Source organism: Equus asinus, chromosome 6 (genome assembly GCF_041296235.1).
Source record: "Equus asinus isolate D_3611 breed Donkey chromosome 6, EquAss-T2T_v2, whole genome shotgun sequence".
Classification (NCBI taxonomy): domain Eukaryota; kingdom Metazoa; phylum Chordata; class Mammalia; order Perissodactyla; family Equidae; genus Equus; species Equus asinus.
Genome location: NC_091795.1, coordinates 13,989,843 through 14,005,696, shown reverse-complemented (window position 1 = coordinate 14,005,696; position 15,854 = coordinate 13,989,843). Strand labels below are relative to the sequence as shown.

Below are 15,854 nucleotides of genomic sequence, written 5' to 3'. Positions count from 1 at the left end.
GAGGGCAAAACCGTCTTGTCGTTTCACAAGAAATACTTACTTCCGAAAGTTTTTCTTTGCACAGTGGACAATGTGGTGCATGGTCGAGGCAGCGCTCAAGGCATTTTAGGCAAAAGGTGTGTCCACACAGTGTAGTGACAGGCTCAAAGAGCAACCTGGAAAACACATCTGAGTTTTCAGCAAAAAATGTCCAGATAGACTTTCAAATAATCTGTTTATTTTATAGTAAGAATTCCTTAGGCAATTCCTTTACTTTCTGGAAATCACTTATATCCATTTCCATTTGTATTTTTATCAAATTTTTAAAAAATAAATCAATTATTACTGAGATATATGTAATTTTTCTGATAATAAAACCATCATTATGTTTAGGATATAAAATTCAGGAAGGCTGAATTCTTCAAAGAGTTGCATTCACTCTACGTGATCCTACCTCATGCAAAGGGCACACTCAAAGTTGGTTACATCTATCGAAAGCTCTGGACTTTCTCCTATGTTAGAGTTCATGTTTCTTTGAGGTGAGGAATCTGCCTCTGAAAACATTTAAAATGCTGTAACTAATACCTGCACATGTGGCTAACAGCATGCAGTAACTGCATGTCCTCTGGATAGTTACACCAATGTAACAAGCCACGCCGGGCAGGAAGAGCTCCTGTCGAGTTACCAGTATACAGGAATAACTGATCTAGACAGTAAGCATGAATAAAAGTTGGTACACCTAAATTTTCTCTGCTATTTTTGACAATCAAGTCCTTGAAGGATTAACCATTTAAACTGTTCTATAATCTTAAGGCTGATATATTCATTTCCTCATTAAATTTAAACTACCTGTGTAAAGTTTTTTTTTTTTTTAACTATACTGAATATTAGCTAACATTCTATCCCTTTGGAGTCACTCAACTCTAGGAGAACACAGTTTACTGACCTTTCTTGGGAATTTTTCCAGGGGCCTTCAGGTCACGTGCATCCTCCAAATCACTCGGAAACTCTCTCTTTAAACCAGCGCTGGGCACTACTGCAAGGAGACTTTCTAACACTTCTTTATCCTCTTCAAAGTGTAGACCCAGCACAAAACATAAAACTGAAGAACTGGCATTTTTTAAACACATCAGATTTCTGAGATGCATTCTGGTTAAGTAGGAAAAAAGAATCCTGAATATTAAAGAAACCACAACATAAGACAAAAAAAACTCATGCAGTAGCCTTTCCTAGAAATTTCGGAAAGAAGAGGGCTTATACTCTTCCTTCATAATTGGTTTCATCTATTAACTTCTAAGATGAACTTTCCATTTTTCATGGTAAAATATAGGATCATTTCTTCCTGGGACAGATCAATTGAACATCAATCTTCATATCTTCAAATCATCCACTGCTTTCTTTTCTCCAGGCCAAAATAATTTCAAGCCTCCTGATGTTTTGGGTTGTTTGGAGATGTCTAAAAGTTTCTTTTATCTTCAATCATTTTCCTTACTTCCACCAACTTCCTTTAAAACTTTCAACTCTCAAGTTGAGGAGCTAGAACTGGTCTTGAGAAGTACTTCTAACATCATGCCACAGTCTGAATAACTTGTAAACGTTCAAAATCAAGGAATTACATAAAGCTTAATCAAGACAATATTGACAAACACAACCACGTCATACCTTAGAGCGCCCTGCATTATCAGCTTCTTCCTGGGGAGGCTGGGTGTTGACACGGCTGCGACAGTGAGCCTTTAGTCTGGGGTTCAAGATGCCACCTTGGACGGAAGACGTTATATTTGGACACACGTTTTCTGAAGCTGGAAAAAACGCCTCACACATTACCTACAAAATTGTCACAAAGAGGGGCTGGCCCCGTGGCCGAGTGGTTAAGTTCACGCACTCCGCAGCAGGCGGCCCAGTGTTTCGTTAGTTCGAATCCTGGGCGCAGACATGGCACTGCTCGTCAAACCACGCTGAGGCAGCATCCCACATGCCACAACTAGAAGAACCCACAACGAAGAATACACAACTATGTACTGGGGGGCTTTGGGGAGAAAAAGGAAAAAATAAAAAAATCTTTAAAAAAAAAATTGTCACAAAGAACAAAAGTATTTTACAACACTTTTGAAAAATATATAATACGCGTATACATTCAGAGGAAACTATGAGGCCAAATAGGCCTAAAACATCGAAAAGAATAACTACCATATTCCAATTGACAATATTTAAAATTCAAACATTTCTGAAACCACAGTCAACGTTTTAAGCACTTTAGCTCTCAGTCCCTTTCCATCTTAGTCTTAACAATTACGAAATATGAGCCTTACACTTTCCTTCTGTATGGTCCTCACACATCTCCAGAAAATCTCCCCTAAAAGTCTCATTAATAAGAGAGAAAAGTAGGGTGTAGAGGTTGCAGGGGTCTCAGATTAAATCTAAACTGTGATCGCCCACAGGAGTGAGATTATTTCTAGAGGACGGCTCAATTTACAAGAGAAACAGAAGAGTCACCTAGTAAGAATGTGAAAGGAAGAGAAGGTGAAACGCCATAATTCTAGGTGAAGAACCATGAACCGGCTTTCAGTGGTGGTGGGAAGTGACTGCCAGTCAGTCGATGGTCCTGCCAAACCCAATGGACTCAGCTGAATCCAAGGGCATGAGAGAGGCAAAAAGGAGTGACTGACACCTCAACGAGTCCCCCTGCTGTTCTTCACGTGACAGGTGAGTGCACAAGAACCCTGACCTCTGTAGCAATGAGGAACAGCATCTCAGCAGGGACATCGGTGTCCTCAGCACTGGGTCTGACGAGCTTCAGTGGAGCTGCGGGAGGCTGCCAGGGAGGGTACCATGTTTCATGGGCATCAACAGGCTGGCAGTGTTTTGGCACTGTCTGTGATACGAGATACCTATCACCCATAGAATGCTGGAGGGGAAAACACCATGTCTGAAAAAGCCCCAGACAGACAAGAATGCACAAGACCTAAATTCCGGTCCTGGGACTTTCGTGAATCTGCCTAATCTCACTGAGCTCAGGCGGAATTTTAGGCTGTTCTAAGCGTCACCTGAGATAAGATACGTCTTAAGATTCTTGTAAGATTTTTGAGTGGGACAAAGCAGGCAGGGATAGTTCAAACAGCCAACTCCAGACTGAATATTATTTTGACAAGTTGAAATAATAGCCAAAACCAATGAGCTACAACTCAACAGGATTAACAAAGACCAATTAACTGGAAAAAAAAAAAAAGGGATAAAAATATGCTAGAGGGGCCGGCCCCATGGCTTAGCAGTTAAGTCCGGTGACTCGACTTTGGTGGTCCAGCTTCAGTGGTTTGGACGTCAGGCAAGGACCTACATCACTCATCAAGCCATGTTGCACTGGTGACCCACATAAAAAACATAGGAAGACTGGCACAAATGTTAGCTCAGAGCAAATCTTCCCCACCAAAAAAAATTTTTAAATATACCACAAAGTTCTCATTTAAAAAAATTACCTAGGTGTCTGGCTAACTAAAGTTCTAAGCGGAGCCAAGAGTGTGACAGTATCAGGCTAAAAATAAACACACACACCTCATGACATGAACACAAGGGCAGGTAAGAGTTCACCACCTACTGCTGTCAGATGTGGGTGCTGAAACTTGGGGGACACTGGAATGCATCCAGGGGAGCAAACTTTACAACCCTGTTCTACGAGAAAAGGATGTTTGGTCCAAAGAATGACTGAAGGCAAAGATAACAGGTGTTCTCAAATATCTCAGGTGGCTTAAAATGAAGGTGGAAGAACTGACCTCATTTTCTTTTGATCCAGAAAACAAAACTAGACTGTAAAGTGGAAATTACAGGGTAACTGTGCAGTAGAAGTTGGCAATAAATAGCATTAGACGAGGGAAACGCAGACAGAAAAACAAGAACTCCTGGGCACGGGAAGCATTGAGGCTGTGTAACAATGGTATAGCCTTTTTTACAGGGTGGATTCCTACATTAAGTGTGACTTGATGACTTCCAATAACACTGAGTGAAAGATTAGCATAAAAGAGCAGCTATTTCTGCATCGTGCTGGTGAAGCTTTGCTGAAAATTTCAAGTCAACCTGTGTAGCTAAATTGATCTATTTTGTATACATCACTGCCTTTCATAAATTCCTATACAAACTTTAACACGTGAAATTACAAACTCTAGGAAAAACCACTTTGCCTCCCCGGCCTCAAACACCCTGCCTCACTAGTAGGTGTTCTCTCAGCAGAACTGAGGTGTGTGTGCCGTCTCACGGAACATTCCGCTTTGTCCACGGATGAAAGGTGTCAAATGCATGGCCCTTATCATTACTACTGCTTTTTTAATCTCACTGCCACGAATACTCGGAATTCTACTTCTTGTGCATTTTACATGCAGGAGCTACTCCGCAGGGACACGAAGGCTGTAAATAAGACGTAAAGAACAACTTTAAAATCACTTAAAGGAAACCATACCTCCTGTGCTGCTTTCTTCACTGCGCTACACTCGGGATTCAAAGCGAGGCAGTAGAGAAACTCTGTCAATACCTCCTTACTTCTTCCCAGCCCAGACAGGGCCCGAGCTTTCACATGATGTCCCTGGATTCAGCAAAAGACAAGACAGACAGGAAAACAGTGTGATTATATACTTGCATACACACAGCCCTTAAATAAACCATTAGAACTATGTTTTATTTTCACATTAAGAAGAATAAACAAAAACCCAGAGGTTGGCGCTAGTTGTACCACCTCGGAAACTGAGCGAACCTGAATGTCTCATGAACACAATGTACAGTCAGAACAAGGGAGTCACCAGACCTGGAATCTGAGCCCAGAGCAGCTCCAAGGGACACGCTGAGAGAGAACTGGCTGTCTATCAACTTTAAATTCACGCAGGAGCCACAGGTCACGACCATGTTCCCGTCTTCAAGGAGCATAGTCTTGTGAGAGAAGATAGACAGGACCAGAAACAACTATAACACAAAGCATGATACCCAAGTACCACAGCAGAAACAAACAAAACGCAACATGGGTCAGTATTTTCCAATACCTTTCTGTTTTCGTTTCATGGATGCAATATTTTCTCAAATCAACGTAAATATTGTGGTTTCTTCATTTTACTAGTTCACGCATTATATATCCATTGGGTCAACTGTTCTGATTATTTATTTTAGTCTTTCTCTTCTATACTATTCACTTTTTTCTTGTTGATCCCTGGTTCTTTGTTCATACTTAAGAAAAATGGACTGCTTCCAGGGGGCTTTCTCTGATACGGAGTCAGCTACACCTCCGTCCTCACAGACCTCATTATTAAAGGGAAGACTTACGGGGTCCTCTGTCCATGGGTGAGACCCATTTGGGAGGTTTTATTTTAGGTGTGTGGCAGGGAAGCCAGGCCTGGGAGCCCCGTAAGCTGGGATTTAGAGGGATTTACTCAGGGAAACCTGCCACATTCACTGGTAACCTTAATTTTCCCCAGGCAGTTTGTTCAAATTCTTCGGAAGGGGGGCCCTAGGACTTTTTCCCACTACTGCTCTCCATAGCAGAGTGAACTGGCACTGTAGAGCCTACCCCATTTCTTACTCCCATCCTGGAGTCTGTAATATGACATAGCTCAGCTCCCACGCGAACTCTAACATCCGCTGGTCTTTTGTCCACATTCCAAAAGTTTGTTGACCTTTCCAATCCCATAAATATTCCCCATTCTCTTCAGTTATGGACTTAATTCTTGTTTATAACTTCTTACTGTCACATTTTTAGTTAGGTATAATTTATATATAATAGAGTTCACTAATTTTAAATGTACACCAATTTCTTAAATGTATAATGTGATGGGTTTTGACAATGTATACAGTTGTGTAACTACAACCACCATCACAGTACAGCACATTTCCATCACCCCAAAAAGTTCTCTGGTGCCCTTTGACGTCAATCTCCTCCCCACTCCAAGTCCAGAAACCACTGCTCTGTCACTACAGTTTTGCCTTTTTGAGAACTTCATGTAAAAGAAATCACACACGCATATTGTGTGTGCCTTCCTTCACTTACTGGGATGCTTCTGAGATCCATCCACGTTGACGCACAGATCAACACTTCATTCTTTCCTACCAACAAGTAGGGTTCCATTGTAGGAATATACTACAATTTATTTATTTACACGTTTTTTAAAATTTTTAAAAAGAAATTTTATTAGTTTCATAGCCCTTTGTTCAGGCAAGTAACACGTGACGCACCAGAAAGTTTTCAGTTACCCGACCTTGCTCAAATCAGCAGCTACAACGGGTCACATGCATTGCAGGTCACCCAGTCCATCTCCTTGAAATGTCTCAGGAATGACAGGTTTTGGTAGTTAAAGTGAACAGAGAAAAAACGGCTGTCACAGAGCCCAAGATGAAGAATTTAATCTCCTCCAGATGTTAGATAGTTGAATTCCTTTCTTCATCGAGATTTACTGAAGAATAACTGACAAATATAATTGTATATAAAGTGTCCAACATGATGATTTGATACGCATATACACTGTATAACGATTACCATGATCAAGATAATTAACACACCCACTACCTCACGTAGTTAACTCTTTTTCTGTGTTTTTGATGAGAATGCTTAAGATCTACCGTTACCAAATTTCAAGTATGCAACACCATATTATTAACTATAGTCAACTTGCAATACATACATTAGATCCTCAGAACTCCCTCTTCTTACAACTGAAAATTTGTACTGTTTGACTTACATCTCCCCATGCCCCCCTCACCCCAGCCCCTGGTAGCCAACATTCTATTCTGTTTCTATAAAATCAGCTTTTTTTTTTTTTTTTAAGATTCTGCATACAGTGATACCATACAGTATTTTTCTTCTCTATCTGGCTTATTTCATTAGCATGATGCCCTCCAGGTTCATCCACGCTGTTGCTGCATAAATAGCAGGATTTCCTTATTTTTTCCAATTATTTTATTGAGGTCATATTGGTTTATGCCATTGTAAAATTTCAGTTGTACATTATTATGTATCAGTTTCTGTACAGACTGCATCATGCTTACCACCAAGAGTCTAGTTTTTACCCATCACTGTACATATGTGCCCCTTCACCCTCCCCTCCGATAACCATTAATCTGTTCTCCTCATCCATATGTTTGTTTTATCTTCCACATGTGAATGAAATCACATGGGGTTTATCTTTCTGTCTTGCTTATTTCACTTAACATAATGCCCTCTAGGTCCATCCATGTTGTGGCAAATGGGATGACTTTGTCTTTTTCATGGCTGAGTAGTATTCCATTCTGTGTGTGTGTGTGTGTGTGTGTGTGTGTGTGTGTGTGTGTGTGTGTGTGTGTGTGACATCTTCCTTATACATTCATCAGCTGATGGGCACTTGCACTGCTTCCAGGTCTTGGCCACTGTGAATAATGCTGCAATGAACATAGGGGTGTATAAGTCTCTTTGAATTGTTGATTTCAAGTTCTTTTGGTAAAGATCCAGTAGTGGAACAGCTGGGGGGTACGGTATTTCTCTTTTTAAGTTTTTGAGAAATCTCCATGCTGTTTTCCATAATGGTTGCACCAGTTTGCATTCCCACCAGCAGTGTATGAGGGTTCCCTTTCCTCCACATCCTCTCCAACATTTATTGCCGTTTGTCTTGTTAACTACAGCCATTCTGACAGATGTAAGGTTCTCATTGTAGCTTTGATTTGCAGTTCCATAACGATTAGTGATGCTGAACTTCTTTTTATGTGCCTGTTGTAAATTTGTAAATCTTCTTTGGAAAAATGTCTGTTCATATCCTCTGCCCATTTTTTGATCACATCATTCTTTTGTTGTTAAGTTGTATGAGTTCTTTATGTATTTTAGAAACTAACCCCTTGTCAGATACACAACTTGCAAATATTTTCTCCCAGTTGGTAGGGTGTCTTTTCATTTTGCTCATGGTTTTCTTCGCCTTGCAGAAGCTTTTTAGTCTGATGAAGTCCCATTTGTTTATTCTTTCTTTTGTTTCCCTTGCCTGAGTAGACTGGTATTTGAAAAGATACTGCTAAGATGAATGTCAACGAGTGTACTGCCTATATTTCCTTCTAGGAGTTTTATGTTTCAGCTATTACATTCAAATCTTCAATCCATTTTGAGTTAATTTTTGTGAATGGTCTAAGATAATGGTCTACTTTCATTTTTTGCCACATGGCTGTCCAGTTTTCCCAACACCATTTACTGAAGAGACTTCCCTTTCTCCATTGTATGTTCTTGGCTCCTCTGTCGAAGATTAGCTGTACATGCGTGGTTTTATTTCTAGGCTTTCAATTCTATTCCACTGATCTGTGTGCCTATTTTTCATCAGTACCATGCTGTTTTGATTACTACAGCTTTGTACTATCTTTTGAATCAAGGATTGTGATGCCTCTAGCTTTGTTCTTTCTTCTCAGGATTTCTTTGGCTATTTGGGGTCTTTGGTTGTCCCATATAAATTTTAGGATTCTTTGTTCTATTTCCATGAAGAATGTCATTGGGATTCTGATTGGGATTGCATTGAATCTGTAGATTGCTTTAGGTAGTATGGACATTTTAACTATGTTTATTCTTCTGATCCATGAGCACAGAATATCTTTCCATTTCTTCACATCTTCCTCAATTTCTTTCAATAATGTCTTACAGTTTTCAGTGCATAGATCTTCCACCTCCTTGGTTAAATTTATTTCTAGGCATTTTATTCTTTTTGTTGCAATTGTAAATGAGATTGTATTCTTGACTTCGCTTCCTGCTAGTTCATTATTAATATACAGAAATGCAAGGTGATTTTGTACCTCATGACTTTGCTGTAGTTGCTGATTACTTCTAGTAGTTTTCCGCTAGATTCTTTACAGTTTTCTCTATATAAAAGCATTTCATCAGCAAAAACCAAGAGTTTTACTTCTTCCTTGCCAATTTGGATATCTTTTACTTCTTTTTGTTGCCTAATTGCTCTGGCCAAAACCTCCAGTACTATGTTGAATAAGAGTGGTAAGAGTGGGCACCCTTGTCTTGTTCCTGTTCTTAGAGGGATGGATTTCAGTTTTCCCCATTAAGTATGATGTTGGCTGTGAGTTTGTCATATACAGGCCTTTATTATGTTGAGGTACTTTCCTTTTATACTCATTATATTGAGAGTTTTTATCATAAATGGATGTTGGATCTTGTCAAATCCTTTCTCTGCATCTATTGAGATGATGATGTGATTTTTGTTCCTCATTTTGTTAATACAGTGTATCACATTGATTGATTTGTGGATTCTGAACCATCCCTGTATCCCTGATATAAATCCCACTTGATCATGGTGTATGATCCTCTTAAGGTATTGCTCTATTCAACTGGCTAATATTTTGTTGAGGATTTTTGCATCTATGTTCATCAGTGATACTGGCCTGTAATTTTCCTTCTTTGTGTTGTCCTTGTTTGGTTTTGGGATCAGTGTGAACTTGGCCTCACAGAATGAGTTAGGAAGCATCACATTCTTCTTCAATTTTTCAGAATACTTCAAGAAGGATAGGTAGGTATTAAACCTTCTTTGAATGTTTGGTAGAATTCTCCAGAGAAGCCATCTGGTCCTAGACTTTTATTTTGAGAACGGTTTTCGACTACTGTTTCAATCCATTTTTTGTGATTAGTCTATTCATATCCGCTGTTTCTTCTTGATTCAGTTTTGGGAGCTTGTATGATTCTAAGAATTTATCCATTTCTTCAAGGTTATCTAATTTGTTGGCATATGGTTTCTTCATAGTATCCTCTTATAATCCTTTTGTATTTCCATGGGTATCCATTGTAATATGTCCTCTTCCATTTCTAATTATATTTATTTGAACCTTCTCTCTTTGTCTTGCTGAGTCTAGCTAAGGGTCTGTCAATTTCGTTTATCTTCTCAATGAACTAGCTGTTAGTTTCATTGATCCTTTCTATTGTTTTTTAAGTCTCTATTCCATTTATTTCTGCTCTAAGTTTTATTATTTTCCTCTTTGTGCTGACTTTGGGCTGTGTTCTTTTTCTAGTTCTGTTGGGTCTAATTTAAGAGTATTTATTTGAGATTTTTCTTATTTGTTGAGGTAGGCCTGCATTGCTATAACTTTCCCTCTTAGTACCGCTTTTGCTGCATCCCACCAGAGTTGGTATGTTTTATTTTCATTTGTATCCAGATACTTTTTTATTTCTCCTTTAATTTCTCCATTGATCCAATTGTTCTTCAGTAGCATGTTGCTTAGTCTCCACAAATTTGTAAATTTTCCAGCTTTTTTCTTGTAGTTGATTTCACTTCCATAGCATTGTGGTCGGAAAAGGTAACTAATACAATTTCAGTCTTCTTACATTTATTGAGGTTTGCCTTGTTTCCCAACACATAGTCTATCTTGGAGAATGTTCCACGTCCACTTGAGAAGAATGTGTATTCTGCTGTATTTGGATGGAATGTTCTATACATGTCTATTAGGTCCATCTGGTCTAGTGCTTCATTTAAGGCCACTGTTTCCTTGTTGACTTTCTGTGTGGGTGACCTATCCACTGATGTGAGGTGTTGAGGTTCCCTACTACTACTGTGTTGCTCTTAATTTCTCCCTTTAGGTCTGTTAGTAATTGCTTTATATATTTGGTACTCCTGTGTTAGGTGTATATATATTCATAAGTGTTATATCCTCTTGGTGGAATGTACCTTTTTTTATTATATACTGCCCCTCTTTGCCTCTCATCTTTTTCTCTTTTTTTTTTTGTGAGGAAGATTAGTCCTGAGCTAACATCTGCTGCCAATCCTCCTCTTTTGTGCTGAGGAAGACTGGCTCTGAGCTATCATCTGTGCCCATGTTCCCCTACTTTATATGTCGGATGCCTATCAAAGCATGGATTGACAAGTGGTGCATAGATCTGCACCAACGATCCGAACCGGCAAACTCTGGGCCACTGAAGTGAAACGTGAACTTATCTGTTGTTCATAATATTCCTTTTTTATCCATTTAATGTCTGTAGGATCTGTAGTGATATCCCCTCTTTCATTCCTGATAATAGTGATTTGTGCCTTTTCTCTTCTTTTCCTGATTAGTCTGGTTTTGAAGTATATTGATTTTATTGATCTTTTGAAAACAACAGGTTTTTGTTTCACTGACATTTCTTTATTGCTTTCTTGTTTTCTATTATTGACTTCTCTTGTATTATTTCCCCTTATGCTTCCCTTGGTTTTAGTTGGCTCTTCTTTTCCTAGTTTCTTAAGGTGGAAGCTTAGAACACTGACTTGAGACCTTACTTCTTTAATAATTCATTAATGCTATAAACTTCCCTCTAAGAGAGGCTTTAGTTACCTATCACAGATTAGATACAATGTTTTTATTATCAATAATTTAAAAATATTTCCTAGTTTCCTTTGTGATTTCTTTTTTGTCCTATGGATTGCTTGGAAGTAAAATGATGAAGCTGCATGTATTTAAGAAATTCCTAGATTTTTTTTTTGTTGTTGATTATTCTTTTAATTATATTGTCAGAGAGCACTCTCTTTAAAAGATTTCAATGATCTGAAATCTATTGTTTTACCAGCATAGGACTGCATGAGCATTAAAAAATACATGCATACTGAAGTTGGGTCTGGTGTTGTATATATTTTAATTAGATTAAGGGAATTGATAGTATTATTCAGATCTTATTTAGGTTAATTAAAATTTTTTGTCAAGTTGGTCTAACAATTACTAAGAGAGCTTTATTAAATCCACCACCTACGACTGTGGATTTGTCTTCCTCCTTCCTTGAGTTTTAGTTTTTCCTTCATACATTTTGGTGCTCCATTATTTCTTATTTACTCATAATTGTTGCATAGATCCTCTTACTAAAAATCTCCCTCTTTGTCTCTAAAATACTTTTATGACTACAGTATTATTGACGAATTGATGTACTGATCCTCTTACCATTATAAAATTTCACTCTTTCTCTCTAAAATATTCCTTTTAAGTTGCTGGCAATACTCATTGTGTGGTATTAATATAGCCATCTCACCTTTTGTATGCTTCTTGTTTGCATGGTATATTTTTACAATCTTTTACTTTAAGCCTCTTTGTGTCTTTGAATTTAGAGTAGATTTCTTGTAGACACCATATAGTTGGTTCTTGCTTTGTAGGCAGTCTGACGTTCTCTGCCTTTGGAGTGGAGTATTTATTTATATTTAATTTAACTATCAATGTGGTTGTATTTACTTTTATTATATTGCTATTTTTTTTTATCTCTCATTTGTTTTTTCACCCTACTCCTCCTTTCCTGCCTTCTTTTGTGTTAATCAAATACTTTTTATTATTCTGTTATATTTCCTCTATTGGCTTTCTAGATATATATCTTAAATTATTCTTAGTGAATATTTGGGGGATTACAATATGCCTCAAAGTTATCCAATTCTACTTAGATTTAAACTGAATCACTTCAGGTAAAATAGTAAAAATTCTTCAACAGTATATTTCCATTTACTTCTTCACATCCTTACTGAAATTGTCGTCATCCATATTATATCCACATGTTATAAACCCATCAACACAGTATTATAATTTTTGTTTTAACCACTGATGGGTCTTTTAAAAAGTAAGTAAAGGGGCTGGCCTAGTGGCATAGTGGTTAAGTTCTCATACTCCACTTCGCCGGCCTGGGGTTCAGCAGTTCAGATCCTGGGCACGGACCTACCACTGCACTTCAAGCCATGCTGAGGTGGTGTCCCACAGAGAAGAACTAGAAGGACGTACAGCTAGGATAAACAATTATGTACTGGGGCTTTGGGGAGAAGCAAAAAAAAAAAGATGAAGACTGACAACAGATGTTAGCTCAGGATCAATCTTCCTCACCAAAAGGCATAAGTTTAAAAAAAAAAAAAGTAAGAAAAAAATACGTAATCTTCTGTTAGCCACTTTTATACTATTTGTGGTGCTCTTCCTATCTTTCTGTATATCTGAGTTACCATTTACTGCCATTTTCCTTCAGACTAGAAAAATGCCTTTAGGATCCTGTAGTACACATCTGCTAGCAACAACCTCTGATTCTGCTTCCTGAAGATGTCTTTACTCCAGCTTCACCTTTAACGGATATTTTCACCGGATATAGACTTCTTGGTTGAGAGACTTTTTTCTTTTGGCACTTTGAACACGTTGTTCCAATGTTAACTGGCTTCCACAGTTTCTGATGATATGTTAATCATAAATCTTACTTTCCTCTATGTAATTTTCTCATGTCATGCCATTTTCCTCTTGCTGCCTTTAAGACTGTCCTGTTATCTTTGGCTTACAGAGCAGTAGTCTGATTATTCTGTGTCTAAGTATATTTCTTTGTGTTTATTTTGCATGGGGCTTATTAAGCTTCTTAGATATGAAATTAATATTTTCCACTAAATTTGGAAAGTTTTTAGCCATTATTCCTTCAATTCTTTTCTGCCATTTTCTCTATCTTCTCCTTTCAGGATTTCAATTACACATGTATTCTACCACTTTATATTGCCCCACAGGTTTCTAAGATTCTTTCCATTTTTCCTCATTCTTTCTTGTTTCTGGTTCTTTGGATTGGGTAATTCCTATTAATCTATCCTCAATTTCACTGATTCTTTTGCCACATATAATGTGCTATTGAGCTTATCTCGCCTTTTTTTTAGTTCAGCATTTGTAGTTTTCAGCTTTAGAATTTCCACTTTTTCAACTGCCTGTTGAGGTTCAACTGCCCTGTTGAGACTGCCTGTTAATTCAAAGATACCGTATTTGCCTTCAATTCTTTGGACATAATTTCACTTAATTCTTTGAACTTATTTACACCAGCTGCTTCAAAGTCTTTTTCTGCTAACTGCAACCTCAGCGCACTCAGAGACAATTTTTACTGACTGTCTTTTATCCTGAGTATAGCTCAACAATTTCCTGTTTCTTTGCATGTCTAGTATTTTTGGTTAACACTGGACACTGTACATAATACGCTGTATCAACTCTGCATTTTACTGTATTCTTCTAAAGATTACTGGGTTTTGTGTTAGTAGGCAGTTAACTTTCCTGCATTCAACTGCGACCCTTGTCTCTCCCATGGTATGGAGCTGCTTATATCTCTGCTCTCTTTTTATGTCTTTCTACTCCTGCTTTGTAAGCCCTGTGGTTCTACCCTACACTGTGAAGTGTGGCAATAAGCCAGGATTTGGCTGGAGCTTGCACTTATCCATTCCTCGATTTCCTTGCTTTTAGGGATTTTCCCTTTCAGTTGTTCTGTCGCCTTTGGGCACTGTACTCTGACGTGTCACGCTTTCTACTGCCTGAGCTACGCACTGCTGTGGAATGCATGCACTCAATCAAGAAAAGCACAAACTCAAGAGATATGGGCCCTTGTCACACTCTTTTAACGGTAGATTTCTCTCTGGTCTCTGCCAGTTTTTTTGGCGGACCTTGTGCATCTCACACACAAATGCACACTTCAGCTGTGTGTCAGGGATTTAGACAATTTTTGTTTTGAATCTGTGTCACCTCAGCAATTTTTGTGCTGCCAAGTTTTCCCCGTCATATTTCCAGATGCTTTACGGTCCCTGAAGCTGGGACTCTGATACCTTTACCTAGTAATGCTAAAGGGTTTTTCCCACTACTGTTTTCTGTAGTTGCAACTGGACAGAACCCTTGAGCCAAAAAGCTACAAACACAATTCTTAGCCCTTTCATGTGTACTCTTTTCTAGCTTCTGTCTGTTTTGGATGCTTTACAGTGTCTGTTTTTTTATTCCAGTTTGTATAACTGTTATAACTTTTTAATTTATATAGCTTTATAATTTTATAATTTTGCTTTCATTTTAATTGAGTCCCTTAGTAGGGAAAACAATAACGCATGCACTCCAGTTGTTATCTCTTAATCCCTCATGTCTCCTGTGCTTATCTCTGTTATTAAAAATGTTCTGAGGCACTGGCAACCATGAAACATCAAACACAAAGGCCTATTTTCAGGGCCCTCTCTCACCTGACTTCTTTCTCTATAGTTTTAAACACCATGAATGTACTGGTGGTGGCCAGTTGCTATCTCCAGCACCAACACCTCTCCTAACATTTGCTAACCGTCTATTCATTGCATCACTTATCTTCCAGCTCTCTGGGAGAACAGCCATTTCAAAAGACATGACAAACATTTTGGACGACAGCTCATCAGTATCATCCTTGAGCTCCCTGAAAAGCATCACATGCACTTCAGGCCATCAGCAATTCGTCTATGGAACTCTCTTAATTTTGGTGAACATCTGAAGTTTTACTAATTTTCTTATTATCCTTAAAAGAGTGGACCCAGCTTTTGTGCAGCCTGAAGCTTACACAATTTGTAATATCCTTTTAAGAAAAAGTACAAAATTAAGAATAGAAGGCTACCAGGCCCCTTCCTAGACATTATGTAAGTAAGGGGCCCTGACTCTCAAGTTTCAGAAGCTTCTAAATCTTCTCTGTCAGCTTATCAAAAGTTCTAAGAGAATAATAGTTATATATACAAAGCACTTCAGAGTTTGAAGTTTTCCACACACGTACACAGAATATTTAAAAATTTGAGTGTATCAATAAATGCTTATTAATTAAATTCACTAACTTTTGAATAGTTTTAAATCTTACAGGCTCCCTGTTTGGGTTAAGACCAAACTTAGCATGTACCTAATTCTGTTTTTGCATATGGGCAAACATTTTCTAGCAGTGGCTTGTCTCCATTGGACCAAAGGCTCTGAACTAATTATCAGCCACAACTGGCTGCTTGCTAAGACAGTTTTGCTTGGGAAAAATACACTGCTACATCAGGCCCCAACTGGGACTTTGAGGTTGGTTCCACAAGTGCTTCCATCTCATCTTAATCATAGTTGGCCAACTTCGTCCTCCCCTCAGTTCTTTCAACTTACCTTCCAATGTCACTTCTTCTCTAATCCTTCAGTTACAAACATTAACTTGG

At 38.3% G+C, this 15,854-nt stretch overlaps 1 protein-coding gene across 1 annotated transcript in view; it reads right to left on the bottom strand.

Moving 5' to 3' along the window:
- LONRF2 (LON peptidase N-terminal domain and ring finger 2) overlaps positions 1-15,854 on the bottom strand; it is a 49,055-nt gene that overhangs the window by 20,074 nt on the left and 13,127 nt on the right. Inside the window, 6 exon segments of the mRNA XM_070511623.1 lie at positions 41-155; positions 434-527; positions 926-1,103; positions 1,105-1,128; positions 1,642-1,803; positions 4,427-4,549. Of these exon segments, the coding sequence (XP_070367724.1) occupies positions 41-155; positions 434-527; positions 926-1,103; positions 1,105-1,128; positions 1,642-1,803; positions 4,427-4,549 (696 nt within the window).